A 27,394-nucleotide genomic window follows, 5' to 3' on the forward strand; every position below is an offset into this window, starting at 1 on the left:
ACAGTTCTGATGGTAAATTTGACAGTTTTTATTCTAATCACAAGGTACTTAAGCAGAATTTTCTTTTTGCCTAGAAACGGAAAATCCTGTTGATAACGCAATATTTTAGTTAGCAGTTATCAAAAGCAAAACTGACACTATATAGTGAGTGAATACAGCATTTTCCCTGAGCAAAGGAAAGCACTCAACTGAGAAGGTTAGGAAGAAAATCTGATCTCGTCAGATAAAAGCATGCTATGAATTGCGCTTATATGGTTGAGAAGGAAACAGATGAAAAAATAAAGGTGCAATCTTATAGTGAAGTAAACAACTGGAAAGACTTACTTTCCTTCTATCATCGGTAACATGCTTTTATGACATTAATCCGTTTAACTTTGTAAGGATTATGTTCATTTTATTAACAGTTAAATTTAGAGTTAAACTTTCTTTCCTATCGCTTCTTAATTTCAACTTAGCACTTCCGGCCAGAACGTAGTTTTAGAATCACGTCTGAATGCTAATGAGGAAGAGAAGTATTTAACTGCGAAGTTCTACTGTCTTAGTGAGAGAGATACCAGATATTCTGGCTAGCACGCGTCCGCCTTTTTAGGCTGTTCTCTAGTAAGCTATTATTACACTCGGCCGTACTTTAGGCCCTTGATAGCTTCGCAGTCAATTAGCGTTAAGGGGCCAACTATGTTAGAATTTTGATAGCTTTGGCTATAATATCTCTTTAGTTAAGATTAGTTAAGTTTAATTCTTAGTTTCCTAAGTTGAAGCCCGAGGGTCGGCTTTATTGTACAACTCCAAGACGGACTAGATAAAGGGTTATTTCCCTCTTCTCACTTGTTTTCTGAGTCACGAACTCAAGCGATTATTCGCTTACTAGTTCTTAAGATTCTTCACATTCATCTGTAACTTAGAAATACACAGTGGAGAATCCTACAACTTTTATTCAAGTATTGTGTTCTTATTTTAATTTAATATTAAATTACTTATTCACATTTGACTTTTGTAATAATATTTTTTTTTACTTATTTATGATGTAGAGTCATTAGCTTATTTTTGAAACAGAAGAGGTGAAAAATGTGCAGTGCCTCCGCCGGGACTCGAAACTTGGACCTCTTGAATATGTCGAGTATGGTTCCAATTACACCACGGAAGCATGAGGAAATGAGGAGGAAAATACCTTATCAGGTAGCATAAGTTTAAATGAATTTATTTTTATTTTTATCTCTTTACATATACATTAATAAATGCAATGAATGAGCACATTATTTTCATTAGAAAGGTAGACTTTAATTGTATGACTTTTTATTACGGTTGTTGAAAATTTCGGCTGACAAAGACAAAATATTTCATCAATTATTACATTGCAGAGGCTACTTAAAATCTCTAATTTCTGTTTATTTTGACCCATATTTTAAGATTAAGACCCCATTTAAAAGATCGTTTCAGTTTCATTAGAACTCTATTATTTCGGTAAACACTCTTCTTAAAATAAATCTGATAAAATATGAAACTTGTTGAAATATCTATTACAGTTATACGTTATACTTAAGACAAGTGGCGACAATAATTTTCTAAAATACTGATCTCCGACCAAAATTTAATTCCACTTACAAAATTTCTCAAAAATAAGATCGAAAACATGAATGGACGCATTTACATATCTGCAGCTGGGACGTTTCTTTAATTGACAAACCTTAAATTTTATAAAATTTGTCTGCATCTTAACAGAATGTTTATCTGGACAATTACTCTTTTACGTCTCAGTTACAGTCTTTTACGTCTAAATACACATCTTTTCATATTTTTGTGTGCAAAATTAACTGCGATACACTTAACTGTGCTGTAATGTTTTCATTAGACTAAACATAAATTTAATAACATATAGGGTTCTACTGTAAATGAAAGATAAAGCAGACCCTATTAAATTGACAAATTACAAAATACTGAAAAAGGTAAAAGTATCCTTTATATTTAGCGTTAAACTGAACAGAATAGGCACAAGCTACGCTACATTGTGGGTATTTAAATTAACAGAACAGAAAGTTAAAATTTCAATATAAGTAACGTAGTCAGAGTCTGCACATAAAATAAACTTATTGAGCTTAGCTGGCTCAGAATTTTACTGGTGTGTATTTGAAAACTTCTACTAGCAAGACGCTAAAGGACAAAATATAACTTTAAACAGAGCTGGCGAGAGTACATAATAGTAAGACCCCGCTACTAAACGTTCTACTCTAAACATTCAAAACCCAATTCAGGTGAGGAATACAGAAAGAAAAAAATACAGTAAAGGCTTAAATCACAATAGTTGGTCAATTAAAATAAAATATCTTACAAGCAAATGCTGATTCCTATGAATCACCAAAAGAGAAATTTTTCTCCATAATTGTTTCCCAAATTCAAACTTTTACAGCAAATTTAAGGCATTTAGCGAAGCAGGAATATGACCCAAGTTATGAAATGCTTTGCTGAATACCTCAAAGAATTTTACATGTAAAATCTGAAAAGTTACATTTACCCAGTGAATAACGAACTAATCACAGATTTGCTTTGCAAACATTATAAAATATTCATCTTTTAATAAAATCGCTCAAACAAGCTTCTTCGTACCATTCTTATTTTGAGAAATTTTGTTATTGATAAAGCATACTTCACATTAAGTGTACAAGAAAATAAAGCCTGTAACACTATTTTCGAGCACTCTATATTACGCAAACCAAATGTTATCTTATATTTCTCAAATGAAACTTGGGTGATTATAATTAAAGTTTCAAAGCGCTATAAAAAAAGAACCACTCATGAAAATGACGTCAAATTTGAAAGGAATGTTATTGAAGAAGGCGGAAACCGTATGGCAGAAGAAAAAATTTAGTTTCAAAAGTTAGCAACAGATGGCGCTGCAAGCGGAAGAAGACGTAAATTAAAATGTTGGTTAAATTTCAGTGTTATAAAGCCGCCAGGTATCAGGCTGTTCCTCATTTCGCGTCTCAGACGTTCGCCATGGGTGTTTCACTGCAGGATCGCGTCTGTTGGTAAAGCTGTATTACAAGAATGATGATTGTGCAAGAGTAGCTCTGCAAAAATTCAGGACACTGAAGGGTATAAAAGAAGGCGTTGGTCCAATGAGTGTCGTAAGTCTAAAGAAAATGATGCAAAAATTCGAAACGACAGGTTCGTTTGATGTGCAATCTGGTAGAGGGAGAAAACGAGTGCATTCGACGGTAGTTGAAGAAGTGGCCACAGCATTACAAGATGGGTCGGCCGGTGCTGTGCAACCGTGCAGTGCACGAGGAATTGCCTGAACATTGGACAGGCCTACGAGCGCGATGCTGAAAATTGTACGAAACATCCTGCAATGCTATCCGTACAAAATTGGCCATGTGCAGGAGTTGCTTCCGTCTGACTTGACAGCTAGGGAGACGTTTGCGTTAGAATTCCTGGCTCGCATGGAAGTGGATAATGAATGGCCGTGGAAAATTTTGTGGACAGATGAAGCCCATTTCCATCTGACAGGATACGTGAATACCTAGAATTGTCGAATATGGGCAACAGAAAATCCACTGGCAACGCACCCCGTACCACTTCATCCTGAAAAGGTCACGGTATGTGGCTTTACGGCATCATTCATCCTACAACCATATTTTTTCGAGCAGATGGGTGCTTCCGGTCCTGTTATCGCAACCGTCACTGGTCAGAGGTATGCGTCTATTTTGCGCAACCACGTGATTCCAGCTCTGCAACAGCGTGGATGTGTGGATGAAATCATTTTTATGCAAGATGGCGCTCCTCCGAACATTGCACATCCCTTGAGGCAGCTGCTGAGACGCCATTTCGGAAATGCTCGAATTATCAGCCGTCATTTCCCTACAGCCTGGCCGTCCCGATAGCCTGATCTTACTCCGTGTGATTTCTGGCTGAGGGGATATCTGAAGGTTGTTGTGTTCCGTGCTCCAATTGCAAATTTAGCGGAATTAAAGGCACGCATTTCGCAACACATTCTGAACATCACCCCGGAGACACTGCGATCCGTTGTGGAACATGCTGTTTGTCGCTTTCAACTTGTTGCACACAACGGTGGACACCACATTGAACATGTTTTGCGCCAGTCTCGCGACAGTTCCGAACTTCTTTGATGAATGGTTCTTATGCGGTATGTCGCCGCAAAACTCTTGAAACTGATTTGTCCCTTTCGATGTGATATGTACAGTCATGCAAATAAATTATTCAATAATTCTAATTTGTCAATGCGTTTTAATGTGTAACTTCCAGCTTAGCCGTTGTTTTACGAATCATTTCTCGTTTCTCGTTGTGATTCTCCCGCTTACAGCGCTATCTGTTGCTAACTTTTGAAACTAAATTTTTTCTTCTGCCATACGCTTTCCGCCTTCTTCAATAACATTCCTTTCAAATTTCACATCATTTTCATCAGTGGTTCTTTTTTTATAGCGTTTTGAAACTTAAACTTTAATTATAATCACCCTATATAAGCAAAGTAGTTCTAAGAAACAACAATGGCAATTCTTTACACGTCATGTCATTATTTATTAAAGAAAACTCAATTTCGCAAAGAATATCTATGAATATACAAGGTATTTCGGCACAGCGGTTATAAACTTTCAAGAGAGATAGAACACGAGGGAAAATCATATATCAGTGCGTGGTCCGAAAAGCTTTCCTAGTGCGGTAGTGACGACGCAAAACACAAGACAAGAAGGACACGATCAAGATGAGAAAACAACTTTATTATGTAATGAATTCTGCCATATGGTTTCAGCATTACGGGGCTCCATCATATTATAGCCTTGATCTGCGTCTCCACTTAAATGCAACGTATCCTCAATATTGGATCGACAGGGAAAGTCCGGTGCATTGACCAACAAGATCGTCAGACCTCACTAGCATTGATAATGTCCTCTGGGGGAATATGTCAAGACACTGATGTACGAAACCTCCGTTAACAGTGCTGCAGAATTTGTTTCACACATCGTGGCAGCTACTGGGGGAACCTCGGTATCTTTAAGAACATCAGATTTTCCATGCGCCGGAGATATGAGTCTTGCATCACGGTCTAGGGTCGTAATTTCGATCCCCTTCTTCGATGACGACCGTTGTCTGCTTTTGTTCTTATTTCTTGTTACTATTTGGTTTCTGATGTACCAAGCATATAATATACATGTTTTATTAACCTATTGCTGCGTTTTGTGTTGCCACTAACGCGCCAGAAAGCGTTTTCGACTGACCATTGCTATGTCATTTTTGATCTTCTACGTGTATTCTATTTCTCCTGAACGTTTGTAACCGCCGTGGTGAAAAACCCTGTATAATTGGAGTTTAAATTCTTTAAATCCTTTTTAGTTTATTTTTAATTAATTAGTTCATATATATGTATTGTATTAACCTTATCAGCCAACTGCAACGGTGATTATTCTGGTAATTCAGAGGATGGCCTATAGAGATAATTTTTCCACAAGTCGATTCACACACGTATCTTCCAGTACAGTAAAAATCTCCAACTCCACAACCTGGACAATCTGAAAAATGAAACAAAACCAGCATCTAATTTAACTGAAACTGGATAAGAACATAATTTTAAAGTTACAGAAACAAATCTGAGCTCGCAAACAACCATTCTGCTGTTCCACTCTCTTCTGCAAATCCAATTTTTATGTCTTTTTGGCTTTAAGAATCATAAAATCATTTTCTCCGCCATATACAATTCTACAGCTAATTATAAAAACTTTTAAAGCAGCATAACAGCACATGTTTAGAATTACCGATGCACAGTTAAGTGTGTTACATACATTATTCAGTTTTTCTTAGTTCATCAATACCAATGTTCCGTTTTCTTAATAAGGTGGCTAACAAAATCTTTTATCTCTTGTCTTTTTATTATTAATGTTTTCTACGTTAAATGTATTTACTAAATGTCACGTTCTTCGCACTAATGTCACATAAAATTCAATTCAACAGCAAAAATCACAAAATATACAAAAACAGCATATCTTTAGAGTTTCCGACAGGCAGACTCGTGCCCTGGAAATAAAAATGCTTTATTCCGTTCAGTGCTTTCACTGCTTGCTTTTAAATAATTGAGCTGATTAATGAAAAACTCCTGAAAGGTTTACAAAATATGAAATATAAAATTCGAAATTGAAAATTTGGCTTCCAAGTGCACATCTTTGAAGAGGAAGTCTATGTTATTTAAAGTTTACTGGCCCTAGGTCCCTTCCATGTTTTCACAATGAGAGAAAAATACATACATTCATGCATACTCTTGATTATTTAATTTTATTTAAAATAATACAGGGCCATAATATTGGGTGGCAATAATTTGAGAAGTGATACAGCCGTTTACAGTGGGAAACGTAAAATCCTGTGTCGAAACGAATAGCCCATTTGGGCTAAACCGCATTTAACCTAAAAACCGCATATTAAGTACTTCAGATTACCCGAGTTAAAGTTTCAAATATTTAAAATTTAAATCTTAATCTATTACGCATTCAAATATTTACATAAAATATTCAAATTAAAAACCCACAAATCGTAAGATTAAACGGTGTTAACAATCTGAGCTTGGAATATAAATTTTTATTTAACACCTGTTACAATTTTAGGCAATTACGATAGACTCCGTTAGTTTGAGCATTAGTTCTGCATAAATTAAAGTGTAAAGTCCTTATGTTAAATTAATCAGTTATTATGTTTTTTATCTTTAATTCAAAATTGTCTTTCCGTATGCTCCGTCTGAATGCAAATTGGTTTATAGTGCTTTTAAGGTGAGGGTATTTAGATCTAGACAGGGAGGTCCTGGTACTCGCGTTGTGTTGGTTAGGATTCTGCAAGTTCTAGCTAAATATAATTATTCCGGCTTTGGAGATTTCTCGTATGTGTAAACTCACTCACTTAAAACTTAGGTTGACAGAGTCTGTAGCTTAAGTTGGCGGTTCCCAATGTGTGTGCCGCGGACTCTCCACAGAGACGCCGCAAAATGTTGTAAAAGCTTCATAATTAATTGAACCAAAACATTTCACTTAACAAAAAACAAAGTGAGAAGCTAAAAATACGTAGGTGTTTTTTTTTTTTTTTTTTTTTCTTTTACTTAACCCTGTATAGACGTAAAATCGTCGGCTCAGAATATGATTGCAAACGCGAGACAGCAACACTGCGCCTTCTCGATCCCGCTGTACTTCACAACAACCTTATCTGAGAACAGGTACAAGGCTAGAACGGCCATTTTACGGCTTTTCACGGCTCAGTCCGTATTAAAGAAACCGTGAACATTTCTACGTATTGTTGCTAAAGATAGTTCATCGTATCGTTTCATTCGGGTTTGCGTATACAGACTTTCAAAGGCCGTTTTTTTCCCGGATTCGAAAATACACTATTTTCTGTTAGATTGAGCTTCATGCAATTTATGCTTGTCCCAAAAACGCCAGTCAAATCAGCAGCATACGTAACAATTTTGTTAATCGATTTATTAAGAGCAAGCTCCCATAATTTGATAAAAACATTCATAATGATATTCTTGGGTTTCTCAGTCTTATGTTTTTGACGTATGTTTTTGAAACTATACACATGCTTCAAAGATGAAGCAGACGCCATAACAATTGCTTTCTTTCCACACGGTCAGTAAATGATTGAATGCTTTAGTTGCTTTTCTCGAAAGTGGGGGTGAGATCGGGGTTGCTGGAATTTGCAGTCTCGCCAATAAAGCCAAAAAAGGGAAAATTATCCTATTGGTCATCGAATGACTGACATGATATTCGCAAATATTTAAATAAAAAGTTAGATGCAACATAAATTATCGTTTCACACATTGTTTTTCATTCTGTTCTCTTTACTCAACAATATTTATATATTGTTGCGTTTTTCTTTTCTGACACCAGTTGTTACGTTATTTTCTTCCTTTACGTTAGTACGGGGTTTGTGATTTGGAGTGAATAACGACGACATTTGACGAAGTGTCGAAACACACTTTATTTTGCCAATATGGATCAGGATAGCTCCAATAACACTTTTTACAGTCGTCGAAGATCTACTATAAACGCGCTGGAACAATCAGCTACACAGCTTTCACACTGTCAGGCAATAACGGTGGAAACAGCTTCCCGCAAAGCACCAGAGTACAGCTCCCGACTCTGCTTGGTCGTTCTCGGAACTCCACGTACTCTGGAGACTCTCCACACTACAACTCGCGATGCACAGAGCACAGCTCCCGACTCTTCGGTTCAGTCGTTCCTGGAGCTTCTTTCTCGACGATGCACTAACCGCGATCCACTAAGAGACTCTTCGATGCACTTGACAACCCACTCGACACTCACTGGCCGGCTGACAACTCGATCGTCTCCGCGCGGACTAACTAGATAAGACACACTATCTGGCACTCCAGACGAGGCACACTCACTAACTCGCCCTCTCGACGAGGCACTGTCGAAGACACTCACTGACTGCGGACTAGCACGGTTTATATAGCTTGCGTTCGAGAACAACCGGTAGGAATTCGTTCCAGAAGGTTCTCCATCCGAACGTGGCATATCGCCAATTTTGTCGCCAAATAGGCGATTTCTCGCCAAATGTGGCAACCCTGCATTTTTATGTTATTTTATGGCAACCCTAAAATTGCTTTGCGGGGAAGCTACCTTACCCCGCCTGGACATTTCGTAACAATATCGTAACATAATTTTTACAATATGGTCTCTTGAAATAAAAGAGCTATCTTCTACGGCGGACGCATACATTTTTCTTCTATGTCCAGTATTTTCTACTCAGGCTGACCGGTGCTATAGACGCCTCGATGTGCGTAGATCCTTCACGACAGATTTCGACTGGAACATTTGCGGAATGCATATAAGCAAACGTTGCCGAAATGATTCAATCAGTCTGTTTATAATCCAAGTGTAGTGAAATTAAACTCAGCCCTTCATTTAAATAAATAGCGATATTAATTAGGTCATGTAGTGTTGTATTACTTCTTGTTGTTGTCCGAGATAAATAGTTTTGTCGTATTTTTGCTCTTGTATATTTGATGATTGACTGACGTTTGAACAATAAACGATAATAAACGTAACAGTGCATATAAAGAAAGCATGACTTGAATAAATGGCACGATTGGGAAGAAACGAAATTATTGTAACTATAATGACGGTTATTTAGAGCTGGGTTTTACGTCATAGAAATAAATGGTAAAGAGAGATCACAATGTGTCTTATGTATAAAATTAGGCTGCTTCAATGAGTAAAACTTATATTATACATTTTTACTGTAACTCGAGGATAGAAAATTCAAGTAATCTCATTTTCGTTTACACCTTGAAAATAGAAAATAGCTAACTTGATGCTAACAAGGAATACTTGTCAGCGTAGAATACCAAGCTGGTTTGAAAAAAAAATACAGCTGATTTATGTACATCATCTGAAGGAACAGTGAATATTGTAGATGTTTGCACGTATTAGGGTTTATTTGACTGCGTTTTAGTATTTATGTATTTTATAGTATTATGTATAATTTTTGTTATTTAGTGCTAGTTGGTGTTTTTTATTAAGCTCTATTAAATTAAAATTAAACAATAGCTTTTTTTAATAAAACGTATGGCCACTTACTGTGTTTTCAGATACTTATTTCGTGGACTTTGTTGTAGATCTTGAAATTTGGAACTGATCGACGTTTTAATAGCTCAATTAGAAGAGGGAATGTGGGCAAACATCCACCTTCCTGATCATAGCTAAAATGTTTGTCTCTGACTTGATGATCTATTTCTCGCCACATACAAACGTTTATGATTAATATATTACTTCGACATATACTTAGAGGTACTTTGTTAATAACAAACGTTTGTTTCTGACCGCCATTTCAAATTCATCTGCAAAATGGTTTAGAAAGCGAATCGCAAAAAAATATATTATACTTCAGTTGGAATAAATTGACTGAAAGGAGTTTAATGGACTAGTAGTGAAAATATTCTTGGTTATTTATTTGTTTCAACAAAAAGTACGAAAGCATTCTTAATTACAAATTATGGTTCTAAAAATGCTTTTATTCACATGAAAAGTTTATTCATGTAAAATGTGTATTCACAAAAAACTGCGAAAGGCATAGTTAGACGTCAGGACCAATTATGCCCTATTTCGATGTTGTGGAGACTTAAAATTGATACATTCTCATTAATATTGTTAGTTTCTAGAAAATACGATTATCATACTTCAATTTAATGAAACACTGGCTTCGGAACGAATGATAAGGATATTTTCGAATACTTACCTACCAATTTATAGTGCGCATCGAATCCTCTGTATCGGCTGCGAGAATATCTGAAACAACTGCTCAGGTGAATTTTCATTTTCCCGTTAGAAATTATCCTTTTAGGAAAGAGCTTACCATCAGGAGACTTTATAATTTGGCTCTTCCCATATCTAGGATACACAGTAAGTTCATCACAGCATGCGCTAGAATCTAGGCTGTCTTCTTTTGCCGCTAAGTCATAAACAATAAAATTCAAATCCACGTGTTTGTTTGGTCCCGGGTCAATGATCCACCAACAGGATTTATCCTGGCCGTAATAGGAAGGATAGTTTGGCGATGATATTTTTCCTTCAATTTCGTTCAGATTATATTCACATTTCACTGAAAGAAAATAAGTAAATTACATCGTTTTTCATATCTCATGGATGAAATTTGGATTAATTTTAAAATATCGTTTAAAAAACTATAAGCGGAATAAATCAACAGAAAGGATATTGTGAAATATTCGTCATTTACAAAGTCGAGTTCAGGCAAACATTTTATACTATTTTCTTATGTTTCAGATATAAGTAATTTACTGAGATAAATGGTAGTCCTGCATTATAATGCATATCAGAATAAGCGTATCAGAATAAAAATTTATAGTGATCTTTCAAAAAAATAAATTTCAAAGACTGAAATGTACACGTTTAAAACATATAGCAGCCCAAACGCTTATAAATTTATTGACTATTAAACATGCTTAACAGAAACTAGGTAAATAGCATGTTATCATAAAGCTGTAACAATTTAACATAATCAATCATATCATCAAATACCTTACAGGTAAATAAAAGGCTGACCGAAATCCCAACCTGAAACTATGACATCCTCGTCAGGGAAGGAATTCCGTTCTGGTTGAAAATCTTTGTTCTAGAGGAGTCGCCAGTAAACATTTTTTTAGAAAGGGCTAGATTGTAAAAAAATTAGGCTCAAAGAACCAAGTAGCATTCATGAAGATATGAATGGTTAATTTTCTCCCAGAGTAAATAACGAATAAAAGATTTACCTTTACATATTATAAATATATTAAAATTTCTAATGCAAAGAATGTAATTGTTTTAAGTTCTCATCTTACTGAGTTCGAAATTAATACGTCCTACCATTAAAGTTGTTTGCAAATGGTCATTTGTTAGTAATGATCCGAATTGAGATTTTACATGCTTCATTTTCGAAAATGTCTTTTCGTATAGGGTAAGTACTTCCAAGTACGGATATCAAATCCTCGTGCATATGATTGTAACTGAAAGTATTTATCTTCCGAAAGATATTAATAAAGCTGAGATAGATACTTTTCTTTAAACATCAATTTTGATATACAATCAATTTGCTAATCAATCACTTCCAGGTGAAGGTCTGATGAAACCCATTTGATTACATAAAGCTCGTCAATTATACAATCAAATGGGTTTTGACACATGAAAATATCTTTTGCACTTTTTATATACATCAAGATTGACAAAACTCTCTTATAACTGTAGTATAAGTTCAAAAAATATATCCTGTGCAAATCGTTTTGGAAATGAAGATTTTGCTAATATCTGAAATTTCGTAGAGCCTGGAAAATGGTGAAATTTGTTTAATGTTATTTGCATTTCTAACAATGCAAATTTTCGGCGATATGCCTTTACGCCAGAATACATTTCGCACGTTACTACTTTTTTCGGCTGTCACAAGCTAACATGATTTAATTAATTCACCATCGGTAAATGGTTTTCCTTTTGTGGCTAATAAATGAGCTATTCGTAAGCTGACTTTATTTGCTGCTTCATTACCATTTTTTGTTGAACCTCGAATGTCAGACTTGGTGCATGAAAGGTGCAGTTGCCCCTCGCTCCCTATTTTTTGACTTCGCTAATTTTATTGCGTGCTAGTCTATGTGTTTTATGTTTGATCAGATAGCCTGGCTCAGTAAAAGTAGGCGGCCAGTATAACTCTGGTGACGACCACCGAAATCCGGTGACGACCACGTGCAGTGCTGATAACGACCACATGTTTCTGAGAATCCTTTGCCAATGCTTTATTTTTCTTCTTTTTTTTCTCCTTTCTAGTAATTTCGTTCTCCTGATGAGGAGTGACCTTTAGCTGCCCTCGAAATCGATCGAATGTTTTAATATATGAAAGATAAATACAAGGTTGTTATTGCGATTTTTAATAATACCTTTGTTTCTGCATCCAAGAATTTCTAAGCGTAAACATGGCTTCTCATAATATTCCAAAATCTTCAGCTGAACTACTTTAGCTGTTATAGCTTTCAGAAGGTTAAATCTGATTTCTAGGTCATTCGTATATATATTACGTGATTCACACTGCTCACATACATAAATCTGCAAAAATAAAGAAAATACAGTTTTTAAACGAAAAATAGAAATGGGAGCCGTAGCTATGAAATGTATCAAGCTTATAAGCAAAAATATTGACAAACATGTTCACATAACGGACGAACATACTTCACATTACTTGAAGTAAGTTTTAAAGCAGAAAAATAAATTTATTGCTTTAGGTTAGAAATTAAGCGAAAATACATATTTTTAAGTAAAAATATTCCTTTATGTGAAAAATTCGAATTAAATCTTCTAAAACACAATTACAATTCATAATTTGCCTAATTTTTAATTAAAAAGATTAAAATTCAATAAATTGCTTAAATTCGTATTCTATTTCGCTATATATAATTGCGTTAATTTGGAATAATTGTTTAATATATCCAATTTTAATAATGCCTTGCTCTTTACTTCTTTTATTTCGAATAAATAGTTTTCAATTAAAGAAAATAAAGAACTTAAGGTACTTTTCCGTTTTGCCGGCGCAAGCGATAAAGTCGCCAATAATGGTACAACCGATGCCAAACGGAATATTCTCGCTGGTAACCTTTTACGCCTCATTCAGATAGTTCAGTTTTATGTCTAAGGCCATTTTCGGCAATTAAATCAATTAGGATGCAATCACAGCGCTTACCCGAAGCCGAAAATATAGAAAAGGTTAAAAAAAATATAAAAAAGTCAAGGTTTAAATTCATCAATTCTAATGAGAATGCATTAGCGAAGTAAAGCACTGCAGTTTTACATAATTTCTGAGTAAGTTATTCGTACGAATTGAAGTATTTCTTGCATTTAAACCTGTGTTCCAAATTAAGATTTAACTTGAAATTAATGTAGATAATTACTGAGAGCATTATATTTTTGTAGAGTAGTATACGTGAGATGAGATCGCTTGGGGTCACGTGATATAAACCGGCGAAACAGGATGTTGAACCATGAAAGCATAGTAAATTCTTAAATTGATGTCTTTTTATAAATTTATTGTCTTTATTTATTGGCTTTTTATAAAATTTTAAGCGATATTAAAATGTTTATGCCTTCAAAAAAAGAATTCTTAGGACTAACATTTTTTTAATATTTTTTGTGTGTATAATGTATGTTGTCGCCAATAAAGTCTGCTTGGCGAGATTTGCGCCGGCGAAACGGAAAAGTACCGAACTTAATTATGAAAAGCTTAGTATATATATATATAGAGAGAGAGAGAGAGAGAGAAAGAGAGAGAGATTAGACTTATCTTTAAATAACATGATTTACTCACGTATCAACGCAACCGATTTAGTAGAAGTCGCCAAATTTAGCTATAATTTAGCCAAATTAAGCTATGTGTTACTATATAAAGATTTTAAAAAAAGAGGTAAATATGCTTAATTTTATTCATTAAGAATCCTTGTAAAATTAGCATGTATTTTCCGTATATATAATGCAAGTAATATAACATTTTAATGAAAGATATAATGCTTTCATAATCATGATTACGAAGTATTTTACCACTGTATGCTTTCTCATAGAAAATTAAGAATTTGCATTTGCTAGACTTGTAAATAGGAGGAGAAGCACTAGATTGCATAGGTGTATGGTGTGGTGTATTTTAATTATGGCGAAGCACACTAAGGCTACCTGCCTAAGAGGAGGGATGCCTTCGTGGAGGAATTTCTAAGGGAAACTGGCTCGTATAACGTTACACATGGGAAAACCACGAAAACACCCATGCAGCTAGCCCGTTCGCGGGATTCGAACCTCGGACCGAACTACCAGCGATTGCAACATAAAGCGGACATCAAGTTTTCAAACATGCTAATTAATCACTGTTTTGATTTATCGTACTTTTTGTTGACCCACAGGTTCTTCCTCATATTTCCAGTTGTTTGATTCATCAAGGAAAAATAGTTGGAACTTCTTTACACATGTTCTTTTCGGCGCTCCTTTCAAACCTTGGAGAACAATGCCAGTAATCTTAGTCATACTTTGCAAGGTCACCTGAAAATTCATTATTCAAATGTTATAATAGTATATAGAGTTTCAAACGCAAATCATCTTTGAAATACTGCATATATGTGCGGCTAGAAGTTGACTGCATTTTGACAGAAAAAAGAAATGTTTTAATTCAAAAAGATTGTATTTAGTTAGTTCAAAAGAGTACCGCAGTATTGAAAATTGTGAAAAATACGAAATTTGTTTTAACTTAATTAATTTCTAGTATTAAAAGGAATGCATGCGGAAGCTATGACTATTTCTTACCGTAAATTGTTTCAAAGTATCATTAGATTTAGCGCACCATCCATGGTCAGCATTTAATCTGCCACTCGTATAATAATACTTGTTTGTATCGACAGTAGAGGACGAGCTGATATGGTTGTCAAATATTTCTTCAGATGCCATACCAAGAGGCTGACCACATGCTTCTGCAATATGAAATATATAATATTATGAATATTAAAAAAATTGCATTACTCTAATACTGAAAGGCAGACAGAGTACAGTTACAGAGCATCGAAAATAAAATACAGTTATTCATTTGCAAATCATGTTACGGTGATAACTGACCAGACCAAAATATAACCAAATGGTCGCCAAGTTTGGCGAATTTGGATGCTTTCTTGCCAAATTAGCGAGATAGCTATTTACTCAATATTAAATAGACTTGGCCCTGTATTTTTAATTTTCCGGCAAGCTTCGTTCCTTCAGATTTTCATGCTACATTATACAAAAGAAATACAACAATTTCATGTATAATTTCACTAAAATTATCTATGTACAAAATTCGTAACAGTATCTACATATTTCAGTCTTCTTAGTAATTGTTACTATTGTCACTGACTTTATAGAACAAAGCACTTTTTATTGAAATTAATTTTTCTATAGTTTCATTAATATTACAATCAGAATTTGAAATACTGATAATATAATGGATAATTTAATAAAGCTAATAATAATAATATAATATGATAATTTAATAAAAAGTATTAATAATTATTATTCAATAAAACAATGATCTTATGATTTAATTGTATCTTCAATTATACCTTAGATTTCCTTGTTCCAATATACAATGTCAGAGGAAACGTAAAAACATAAAAGAAGAAATATGTTAAAGAATTGCACCTGTTCCGAAAATTTTCATCTCGCAGAGTTGCAGACTGTCGAACCTGTTGTAGACGTGTATAGTTACATATTGCCCGTAAATTGGCTGAGAACAATTTGCCCTCAGAACAGAAAACTCTTCGTTCATTACAGGATATACATAACATGTATAAGCATTCAAGAACATCCCTTCTTGTGTGTGACGAATTCCAAAAGATAAGTCGTCATAATAATGGGCAAATGTCTTTTGGAGTCCGGTTTCATCCACGGTGACACGAAAGCCTCGTAAGCTGTCCACTGAAAATTTTGAAAATGCATTGAAAAAATCTTAATAATTACATGAGAAAAATTTAACAGAATAAAATTTCTTTCACCAATAATATCAAATCTGTTATTGAGGTGTTCAGTTACTAACAAATCTAGTCTTAAATTAGCAGTTTCTGTATGATTCATTGTCTATGTTATTTTAAAGAAATAATTTTGTTTATGTTCTCATAACCCCAAAATTTGGTAGAAAATAATATTTTAAGGAACATCTTTCCTAATATTTTCGGTTGTCGTGCTGTTTTACATTTAACCCGGCGGAAGTCGCACCAAGAAAAGTTACTAGAGTGGGAGCGTGGGGTATCACATACCCCAGTATTTAAAATACGATAAAAATAGTTTTATTTAGTTTTAAAGCTGTTTCTCTTATTCTCATGTATTATAAATGCGTTAATAATAATTGGATTTTAAAAAAATAATTTCCAAAATAATCTTAGAGTTAAAATTAAGATAAATGAAAAAAATAAAAAATAAACATCATGCCTCTAAGTTTCATTGCATCTTTAATACACAATGCTTATTTTATTTCTTTACACTTTGAACAAAATACATTCATGTGTTCTTGGCACAGAATGTTTTCACATTTTAAACATTGCATTCACGTTCTAAACAAAGATTATGAGAAGAATTTTAAACTAAATTAAAAAAAAAAAAATCCGTATCAAATTTTGAGTGAAATTCTGTGGAATAGTGTACTCTTGCCGCAAATACGTATGTGTAAAAATTTCAAAAAATAGGGTCAGAAAACGAGTCCTTGGCGCGATTACAATGAAAGTGAATGCCTTGCAAATTATTACATCTTTTATACTTAGTTGTTTCGAATTTCATGTATTCGTTTTAATTCTTTGTCGAAACTTATGCTTTTGTTTTCATGTTGTACGTCAGTTGCTTGGTAAAGTATTAATCTCTGATCTTTGTTCAATACTTTTTTTCATTAATTGTAATGCTAAGTCCTTCAAAAACAGACTTCTGTTTCTGGTTGGCGGATTAGCAGTTGAATGTAATATAATTCAAGCATTCATTACAGCAACTTTCAGTGCAGGAAAGAAAATTACCATTGGCAACCTCCTTGTTATTCTGGAAATTCAATAATTGGCTGACATTTCATCCCACATATCCACTGCTACTTTAGTCATATTATAAAAACATATAATACCTGACGTTGTATTTTCTCCAATAGTATCATCTATAGTATGATCGCTATATAATGTTGAAAGCATAAGAACAGTTTTTCCTTTTTTAGGAACATCAAGAATTAATGTTTTATCTTTTTCGAAACCAAAATAGTGTAGAAAATATTCCTAGTTTCATCTTCAGTTTCCGAAATCCAATCTTCATCGCTTTCAAATATTTCTAATAAATCTCACAGGCGTTGCATCTCCAGTTCATAGGGAGTCATTCTTTTTACCATAATGCGGGTAGAAATTTTTAAAAATTTAATGTCAAGTACTTTAAAATCACTTGCGAGTATAAATATTTACTGTTACATTCTACAAATAAATTTCTGAACTAAATATTCAGTCACAAAAACACTTACGCGGACAGGCGCGTGGGGTGTGTAATACCCCAGTTCCAACAAAATAACGATAACTTTTTCTGAAACACACAGGCAAAGAAAAAGCGGTTCTAAAAGGCAACCACAACTAGAAACTCAGCTACTGAATGCAGCAGAGAATTTCAGTTTCACAAGTTAGGAATATTCCACTTTTATGTAGGGGGTGGGGTATGATACACCCCACGCGCTTTCCCGAGGGTTAACAGTCGTGTCATTTCTTACCAAGGAATGTGGAAAATTTTGCCATTGCATCAGATATGTGATCTTCAAATGATTTTCCACGCCACATTGCAAATAACCATTTTCCAGAATATTGTCATTAACTTCCAACTTCATAAACAAATATTGGTATTAAAAATTAAGAGAATACTCACTTTTTTCCCCAATTTCTCAAAGTGTCAGATAGAATTTGATAAAATTTGGTATCGGTATCAAGTAACACAAGACAGGAAACTGTACGATACAAAAGTGAAAGTACTCACTTATTCATGATCCCGAGTAATGATTACCAGAATCTGAATGACTTTACAGGATGGTATTCAATATGAGGCTAACATGGCCGAAATAATGATGGTCACATTTAACATTATAAGGTATTTCTCCCACTTTCCTAGCGTGCCTTCGTGGTGTAACGGTAGCACGCTGGGCCGGTATTCCAGAGGTCCGTGGTTCGATTCCCGGCGAAGGCGGTTGCATATTTTTCATCTCTCGAGCTTCCAATTTACCTAATGACTCCACAACATAAGTAGAAATCGTACAGTAAGTCCTCATACCGTTAACAAAATATTTTATAAATCTCTGAGACAGAAGCAAACACACAAATAACACCTACTTCCTGGATAGCTGTTGGAAAGTTTGAAAAAGTGAAATTGTCATCCTAGGTACATATGAGAAATATTAAATCGAATTAAGGCCTGGAGATCTGATTGGCCAATTGAAATTGCCGAATATATTAGGGCTCTAAAATCTCCTTTTCTATTTATAATGCTCCAAGATCTCCTGTGAGCAGCCAGAAAGCCTTTGACGAGTACATGGAACGGTGTCATGATCCTGGTTCATGGTTTACACCACAAAAGTGGCCTTTATCTCTGACATTGGTGCAGGTCCTAGGCTTCCTCCAGATGAAGGTATCAAAAATCAATGATGTTGAATCTAGACTTGCAACTGAAGAGAACATGGGCCTAATGAAGTTAACCCGAAATTGATGATTTCTACCAAACCTATGTCATACGCAATACCCTGTTCGAGGTAATGAGGGGAACACAAGCAGAAAGTTGGAACTAAGATTCCAGTAACAGAAAAGAGTTCCAACACTGAACTGTGTGAGCTGTTGGAGTTCTCTCACACCTGCTGAAAATATCGACCTTTATCCGGCTGTGTCGATCCTGGAAGCTTTCACCCAGGCCGCCTTTTGGATATGGATCCGGTCTTCTGAAACTGCTTCTAGAAATTGAAGACGATAATAGTCGTTACACTGAGATTTCTTGAAATCTGAGATTGGGACTGCAGTGCCTCAAATGTACCAATAAGTTATTTTTTACCCCATTGCAACTTTTAACTGTAGTCTTTTAACATGACTCATTCACTCAGAATGCTTATGAAAGTTTACAAAATATAACAGCAAAAACTTGTAGTGTTCTGCTGTTCGTAGAAGCGTGTGTCTGTGTCCTGTAGATTCTACTATACTGGAAGCGAGTTATCGGTTTAGTTTGTAACACATGACCAATTCCTACGAAATTTAAACTTTTTATTTAATTCTTAAATGATCAGAAAGACATTGTTTGTGCGACATGCGAACCTATGCTTCTTGAGAGCATTCAAATTAACATAAAATATTGTTACATTCAAACGAAGGTAACGTAGTCGGATAACACACATAACGCAGTTTTATTATATATAAAAGAGACTACTTAAGCTATGTATACCGCCATATATTTGGAGCGTCGGCTAGCAAGATGCTAAAGCCGGAAATAAACGTAGGCTGAGATGGAGATAGTGCATAACAAGACGAAGTTGCCAGAAACTGTAACTCGAAGCATTAAAACCGTCAGCTTAAATACACAGTAATTAATTTGAAATATTATTCCACTATACCGTCTGGGCTGCTGAGAAGATATAATAACTGGTATATAAGATTTGCCAATTCTGGCCTCTTTTTTTTCTCTTTGACTGATCCCTGCAAATTCATACGTTGTTGGCAGTAAATATCTGAGTTGATCGCTTATTTTTTGGAAGCATCTCAAAACACACTACAACTTTGTAATCCGATCAAACTGGCATTTTCTCATGCAATTTAGCTTTCAATGTGATTTAGCCTGATTCTTCATTTTCGGAGCATGATCCTTTTTGATTAATGTTATTATAGATGATCCATCTATCATCACCAACGACAATTCGAGTTAAAAAAAGGATCGACTGCATTATGCTTGAAATACGTATAGCAAATCGTAGTATTAAGTGAATTTCATTTAACTCATGCTGGAATCAAATATCGTGCTTCCTAAAGAGTCCAAGACATTTTATGTGATTTTTAATTGTTGTGTGTGGCACATTAAACTTTTTTGCCATCTGTCGCATAGTTATATGACGATTAGATGTAATTATGACTTTAATTTTGTCATCATCAACTTCAGAAGGTCATTTTTAAGTGAAAAATCTCTAAAGAGAATTTTTAAACCGATTCTGGCACACGAATTCTGTTAAGCAATCAACAACATAAACTTCGCATATCTCTTTGTGAGCCTCAGCCGCTTTATTGCCTTTATGAAAATACAAAAGTAAAATAAGTAGAAAACGTTTATTTTTGAGCCCCACGTAAACTAATAATTGTAAACAAGAATACATGAAATTTGTTTCTATAGCAGTCTAAATGTGCCAGCTGCCAAATCTCAAAACGAAAAAAAAAATAAGTTTGATAGAAGACTAACAAAACAATGCTATCTATTTGTGCAAACTGAGATTATTTTTTGTCAACCCAATAATTTTTATACCAAATTTTAAATTATAACGAAGTACAGCAGAAAAAATGATCGGAACTTTAAGAACTAATAGAACGTCGCGGAAGTTTTAGTAATGTATTATTATATGTAAAAGGCTAACGGGGAAAAGCAGGAAATAAGAAGAAAGTAGAAAAAAAAATTAAGCTTGGACAATAACAAAAAATAATATTTTATATTTATAAGAAATATTCAAATGAATGCCCACCAACTGTAATGTTATGCAACAAGAATACAAAACTGGAGAAGTACCCATAATACTAAAATGTTAAATATTGAAATGATGGATGAGAACCGGTGGAGCCATTCTTTGGTCCCCTAGATTTTCAAATCTCTCCTCTCTCAATTTCTTACTCTGAACCCATGAGAAAAAAACCTAGTTTATGAGACTCACATTAACTTCTCGGAAGATATCAAAGAGAAAGAATAAGTAGAAATAGAAAATATGTGAAATTTTACGGATGAAGTTATCGATTTCATTTCGCTTCATGATATGATATTCGGTACTTTTCCGTTTCGCTGGCGCAAATCTCGCCAAGCATACTTTATTGGCGACAACATACAGTATACACATAAAAAATGTTAACAAATGTTCTAAGATTTTTTTTTATTTTGAAGGCATAAACATTTTAATATCGTTTAAAATTTTGTAAAAAAGCCAATAAATACAGACAGTAAATTTGTAAAAAGACATTAATTTAAGGATTTACTATGCTTTATGTTTCAATATCCTGATTCGCCGGTTCATATCACGTGATCCCAAGTGATATTATCTCACGCAAACTACTCTGCAAAATTCTAATTCTCTCAGTAATTATCTACATTAATTTCAAGTTAAATTTAGATTTGGAATGCAAGTTTAAATGCAGGAATGATTTCAATACGTACGAACAACTTACTCAGAAATTATGTAAAACCGCAGTGCTTTATTTTGCTAATGCATTCTTATTATAATTGATGAATTTAACCCTTGAGCTTGCCTTTTCAATATTTTCGGGTGAGCGGTGTGATTGCGTCCTAATTGACTTAATTACCGCGAATATCCTTAGGGCATAAAATTGAACTATCTGGTAAAAATTCTATCTAATTGTATGCAGTATTGAAAGAAACAAACAATCTGATAAGAAATGGCTGCGACTTGTTTTGAAAATGAGGCGTAAAAGGTTACCAGCTACCGTTTGGCATCAGTTGTACCATTATTGGCGACTTTATCGCCTGCGCCGGCAAAACGGAAAAGTACCTGATATTCTGCGTTTTGAAATCGTCATACATATATTAAATTCAAATCTTATAGCTGGAAAATAACTATACGTTTAAACATCAAGCGAATTTTGTGAAGTTCATAGACAATAAAATAAACTATTTAATGCAAATATTTGCGATCTGATGTTAGATTAAAGTTTTTCCAAAGCCAGACCTAAAAATAAAGAGGAAGCAAACTATCACCTCAGAAAAACCGTAAATTGTTTTCACGTTATATCTGCATGATATATTATCTACATATTACATTATTAATGAATTATTAAATCGCTATTACTTTTAATTGCTTGCCTATTCTAAAACCATATAAATAATTTGACAGTTCTTAGTTCCTAGATTGATTACTCTAGTTCATGCTCTAGGATCTTTAATTTTGAATATTGAGAATGGGTTCTTGTTTAAAATATTTTGAACAAAATGTACATTTATCAGTACTTGACTTCTTGAAAACTTTTAATACATTGTTTTCAAGATTTAAGCATGAACTGAGTTCACCATAATTCGTATTATAAATCCCGTGTGCAGTTTTTTAAATGCAGAAAATTTCCGAAAATAGTTGTAATATTTTAAAATTAAGTAGCAGTAAAAAAGTAAAACTATTAGTTTAATACTTACAGATATCATAATAACAATAAAAAAGCATAATTCCTTTCTCATATTGACTCTTGTCCACATATGGATGAGGTGACCCATATTTTGATATGCCATCGATCATATCGGCGTATTTTTCAGTCGAAGGATACCGGGGCTTAATGTCTTCATTGAAATGGAAGTAATGAGAAGAATGCGTCATTCCTTTTACCTTTTGGCACAGTTTGCCGTGTCTCAAAAGGTAGAAGGGAGAGGCTGTAGGAAGTTCGATGTAATTTTCTGCGCTTCCATCACTTCTGCAACAGAAATAGATTGTAGTTGTATTCTGCGTATAATTACCACGAGGAACGCTACCTTCAATTTTGTTATTTGACGGCGATTGCTTCGTATCCAACCAAGTGATGTAACCACTTTCAAATCCTGAGGGACATTGCCTACCATACTGGTAAATACAGTATTCACCTGGAGGCCATACTCGCGGGGATCTATGACTGGAGAGCGTCTGGTCTTTTATGCAGAAGTATTGACGTACACCTCTTCGTTGGGTTACACCTTTAGATGACTGCTTTTGAAGACCACCTAATAAAGAGCAAGAGAATTTATTAATAATTTTATTGTACGTTTAAAAAGCATATTTTATTTATAAACCTACTCATTGTAAAATATATACAAGGTCTGTGCCGAACATAACGGGCTTATTCTTTTGAGACATTTGTTGAACCGATTCGTACAATTACATAACATTCTTCGAAATATATTCCTCCTGCTTTAACACACTTGTTTCAACATGATTTCTATGCATTACATTTGTCCTGGAAGTCCGTCACAAGGATGTCCTTTAGTAACCTCGTTGTAGCCGCTTTGATGTGTTGTGTTGATGATAACAGAATTAAGTTAATTATTTTTCTTATTTAAGAAAAATCTGAATTTTTATTTAATTCCGTGAGTTATTAATTTAATGTATTAATATTTGGTTACTTAAATTCTTATTTTTGAGAAAAACCAATGCTTCAATGATATTCTTATTTTTTTCTTTTATTTAAACTTAACCAAGAAATAATTTGTGTAAAGGATTCAGGAAAGGGACGAATTTTCGCTGAGTCATTTTCGAACATTCTAGAAAGAAATTAATTTGCCTTCGTTAGCTTGAATGACAAGTACGTGACGAGAGGTCGAAAGATTATCGTTTCAACTACAAGGATAGGTTACTACTTTGGCAATCTAAGAATCCAGTTTGGCTACGCCAAGTTCGCCCGTGGACAATGGAGATTGTTTTGTGTTTTGAGAGAAACAGTAAGAATCTGGTCCCTAAAGGAGGCGAAAATCCAGTTTTGTGGTAGCCTGTGTTACTTGTGAGAAGTGAACGAAAATTCGAGTACGGGTCACTTTCAGACACAGTTGGATTTTTGCGCTGAGTGGGATGAGTTAAAGTTTTTTGTCTTCTAGCAGTAGTTACGGCAGGGAGCGGCAATTATGCTCCCGGGCCGCGTGTTAAACGTAAATTAGGAGAATAGGAGTTTGTATGGCAATCTGCTGAATTAATGAAAGAATTTTGATACATCTAAGGCCATTTGACCACACTTTAGACCTTTTACTCGGGTCGTCTTAGTGGAAGTTACCTTTTCCGTGAGCTGCGAAGGCGGGAAGCTGCATTATGCTTTCGACCTTGTTTTACTATTTAAAGTTCGAAAAATAGGATTTTGACGCTACCATCGGAAATGGTGAAGAATTTTAAAATATCTAACACTTTAGACCATACATTTTGACTTTACGCTTTGCTGTTCCGGAAGGTAGTTCTCTTCGTTGGGGCTGTTAAAAAAGGGGGCTTTTATTCCCCTTTTTCGTGGATCAATTAACAGTTCTGGGAACTGACGTCTGATTGGTTCTCATCTGAATTTAAATATCTAAGGACTTTTGCTGGTTGTCTTCGATGTGGTCTCTTGAGACTTTCCATTAGAATTTCGGGGAACAGGATGTTCGCTCGGCAGTTTCTTTTTTTTTTGGGGGGGGGGGACGTGAGAAGCCAGCTAAGACTGTGCTTACAGGTCATGTATGTTTTATCTGCGAGGAGACTCAACTTCTTTCTGCAATGTGAGGAACTTGCCATGACGGTGCTTGCAGGTCATGTGTGTTTTATCTGCAAGAAGACTCAACTTCTTTCTGCAATGTGAGGAACTTGCCATGACGGTGCTCGCAGGTCATGTGTGTTTTATCTGAGAGAAGACTCAACTTCTTTCTGCAATGTGAGGAACTTGCCATGACGGTGCTTGCAGGTCATGTGTGTTTCATCTACGAGAATAAAGGAGCCTTGTCTCTCTCTGCAATGGGAGTAACTAGCCATTACTGCGCTTACGGGTCCGTGCGTTCTCTTTAGTTATTGCCATTCCAGATGAAGAAACTTTGCGCCCTCTTCAAGTTTGTCGTCAGCCAGATAAGTAATTATTTTTATTTCATGAAAGGGAAGATAGAATAAATAGCCTAGTAGCCTTTTACTACAATTGTAAGAAAGTAATTTAAAAATATAATTAGCAGAACTTTCATTCATTCACCCTTGGACTGGAATCCTTTCACATGGAGGAAGCTATTGAGCCGAAAGCTCTCTGTAATGTAAAACAATAAGAATGTCTACCATTTTTGAAATTATTGCTTGTCCTATTATTTAAACACTTACTAAAAAGTTATTTTTTTTTCTTTTTCATCTTGTCTATTAACAATTACGATAAATAGAAAATAGCTATGGTTTAGGATCGTTTTTTTGGTGCCAAAAATTAAATTTAGAAATATGGAATTTATAGGTAATTGTAAAATAGCAGATAATAATCTGAGCCTTAATAAACTTACTCATTAATTTGGAAATTATATCATGTTTTCACTTGTGTATTGCATATATCACTTATCTGATCTTTACATGAGCACGATCCGGAAATAACGAAAAATCACAACGCAATGCTCTTACCAATAATTACGATCACAAATATGTTAAATTTGCTAGCACTTATATTTCTATGAATATTCTAATGTTATTGCTAGCCTAGTTAGTTTACGGTTTAATTATTTAATTGAATTAATTAGTTCACCAGATGATATTGTAGGCCCCAAAACTTACAATATTACATTAGTGCCGTTAATTAGTTCACCTGTCAGATCTGTGGCGTTATTTTATTTAGATACTGTAGCCGAATCTGAAAAGATGTTCTCCAGGGCCCCCAATGCTGTCCTTTGAGAGATTTTTTAATTTCCGGGAACAAAAAGAAGTTCGGCGGGCACAAATCAGGACTGTAAGGTGGCTGGGGGAGCGTTGATATGCTTCAAGTTTGATACAAAACTTTATCGCGTATCGCTACTCGAGAGTTGTTTCCATTTGATTTCGACGGAGCACTCAGACAAGTGTTCACTGAAACAGGCATAGTGACTCTTCAGGAGCTCGGAGTTGGTGCTGGTCGTGCTGTGTTCCCAAGACTCCACCCACCCTTCCGTACGAGCGACAACGCTGTGAGTCGGATGGTTACAGCCGGAAACATCGCGGCAAAAACATCGCAGACGAAAATGTCGCGGAGAAAACAACGCAAGGCGAAAACGTCGTGCTACAAAACATCGTGGGAGAAAACATCGCAGTTCGAAAACATCGTGGTACAAAACATCGTCATCGAAAATAAAGCGGTTCAAAAACATCGCAGTTTAAAAACATCGTCGTTGAAAATATCGTGGTAAAAAATAAAGTATCTACAAATCATCGCATGACGATAACATCGCAGACATGCTTTTTTGAGGCATGCTTTAATAAGTGTAAATGGATATTCCCATAATGATTTGTGAGCGCAAGATGGAAAGAAGGATAATTTTTACTTTCATATTTTTTATTAATTAATAAATTTTTGCTGAGAAAATAAAAAGGAAACTTAAGCATAAAAAATTAATGCAACTTATAGCACTTAATAGAATTTTAAACCGACATAGTTAACTAACAAAGGCCATTAATAAATCATTTTATAAAGTTTTTACTGGTAATATTTCATGAAAAGTATAATCTATAAGTTACATTTAATTTTCTATGCTTAAGTTTCCTTCTTACCTTTTCAGCAAAAATTTATTAGTTAATAAAATATGTGAAAATAAAATTCATCCTTCTTTACACCTTGCGCTCACAAATCATTATGGGAATATCCATTTACAATTATTAAAACCTGAAAAAAGCATGTCTGCGATGTTATCGTCATGCGATGATTTGTAGATACTTTATTTTTTACCACGATATTTTCGACGACGATGTTTTTAAACTGCGGTGTTTTTGAACCGCTTTATTTTCGACGACGATGTTTTGTACCACGATGTTTTAGAACTGCGATGTTTTCTCTTTGCGATGTTTTCTCCCACGATGTTTTGTAGCACGACGTTTTCGCATTGCGTTGTTTTCTCCGCGACGTTTTCGTCCACGATGTTTTTGCCGCGATGTTATCGGCGGACACCGAGTCGGATAGTCGTGGGAGAAGAAAATGGGGAGCATTACTTTTGGGATAGACCCCTTGTATAATTGATGTAACTATCATACAGGAAATTATAAAGGTTAAAATATAGAAAAATTCACTATCCCAGACATTGAAATCGCTAACATATATTTAAAATAAGGGACCATCTCAAGTAACTAGACGCTAATTCTTATTTATAAGTACGAACACCATGCTTCATGTACCTGATTGTATGGTCAATGAAAATAAATTCTTATTCTAATTCTTATTATTATTTCGTATATGCTTCCTTCTCACCACGCCCCCAGGTATGGTGGTTAGCAATTCCGCAGCTATATTACTGGGCCCAGGTTCAAACTCTGAAGCTAGTATGCGTTTGTAATTGTGTACTTGCAACATCAACCATTTAAAATAGCATTGATTCGGAAGTTCCTCCGACAGCTCGGTGGTACAGGAAGACAGCGAGAACGCTTTTAAAATCCCTCCCCAGTGGGGCTGTCCATCAACCCTGGTATGAAACTGGATAATACC

At 34.8% G+C, this 27,394-nt stretch overlaps 1 protein-coding gene across 1 annotated transcript in view; it reads right to left on the reverse strand.

The window, feature by feature from the left end:
• LOC118192344 (uncharacterized) overlaps positions 1 to 27,394 on the reverse strand; it is a 197,357-nt gene that overhangs the window by 99,407 nt on the left and 70,556 nt on the right. The window contains exons 11-17 of the mRNA XM_035363287.2: positions 22,422 to 22,976; positions 15,693 to 15,968; positions 14,829 to 14,992; positions 14,415 to 14,567; positions 12,431 to 12,596; positions 10,249 to 10,611; positions 5,390 to 5,522 (exon numbers count right to left, since the gene is read on the reverse strand). Coding sequence (XP_035219178.2) covers positions 5,390 to 5,522; positions 10,249 to 10,611; positions 12,431 to 12,596; positions 14,415 to 14,567; positions 14,829 to 14,992; positions 15,693 to 15,968; positions 22,422 to 22,976 — 1,810 coding nt within the window. The remainder of the gene's footprint in view (positions 1 to 5,389; positions 5,523 to 10,248; positions 10,612 to 12,430; positions 12,597 to 14,414; positions 14,568 to 14,828; positions 14,993 to 15,692; positions 15,969 to 22,421; positions 22,977 to 27,394) is intronic.

The sequence above is a fragment of the Stegodyphus dumicola genome, chromosome 10 (genome assembly GCF_044657685.1).
Source record: "Stegodyphus dumicola isolate Sdum_Otavi_A_Nest chromosome 10, ASM4465768v1".
Classification (NCBI taxonomy): domain Eukaryota; kingdom Metazoa; phylum Arthropoda; class Arachnida; order Araneae; family Eresidae; genus Stegodyphus; species Stegodyphus dumicola.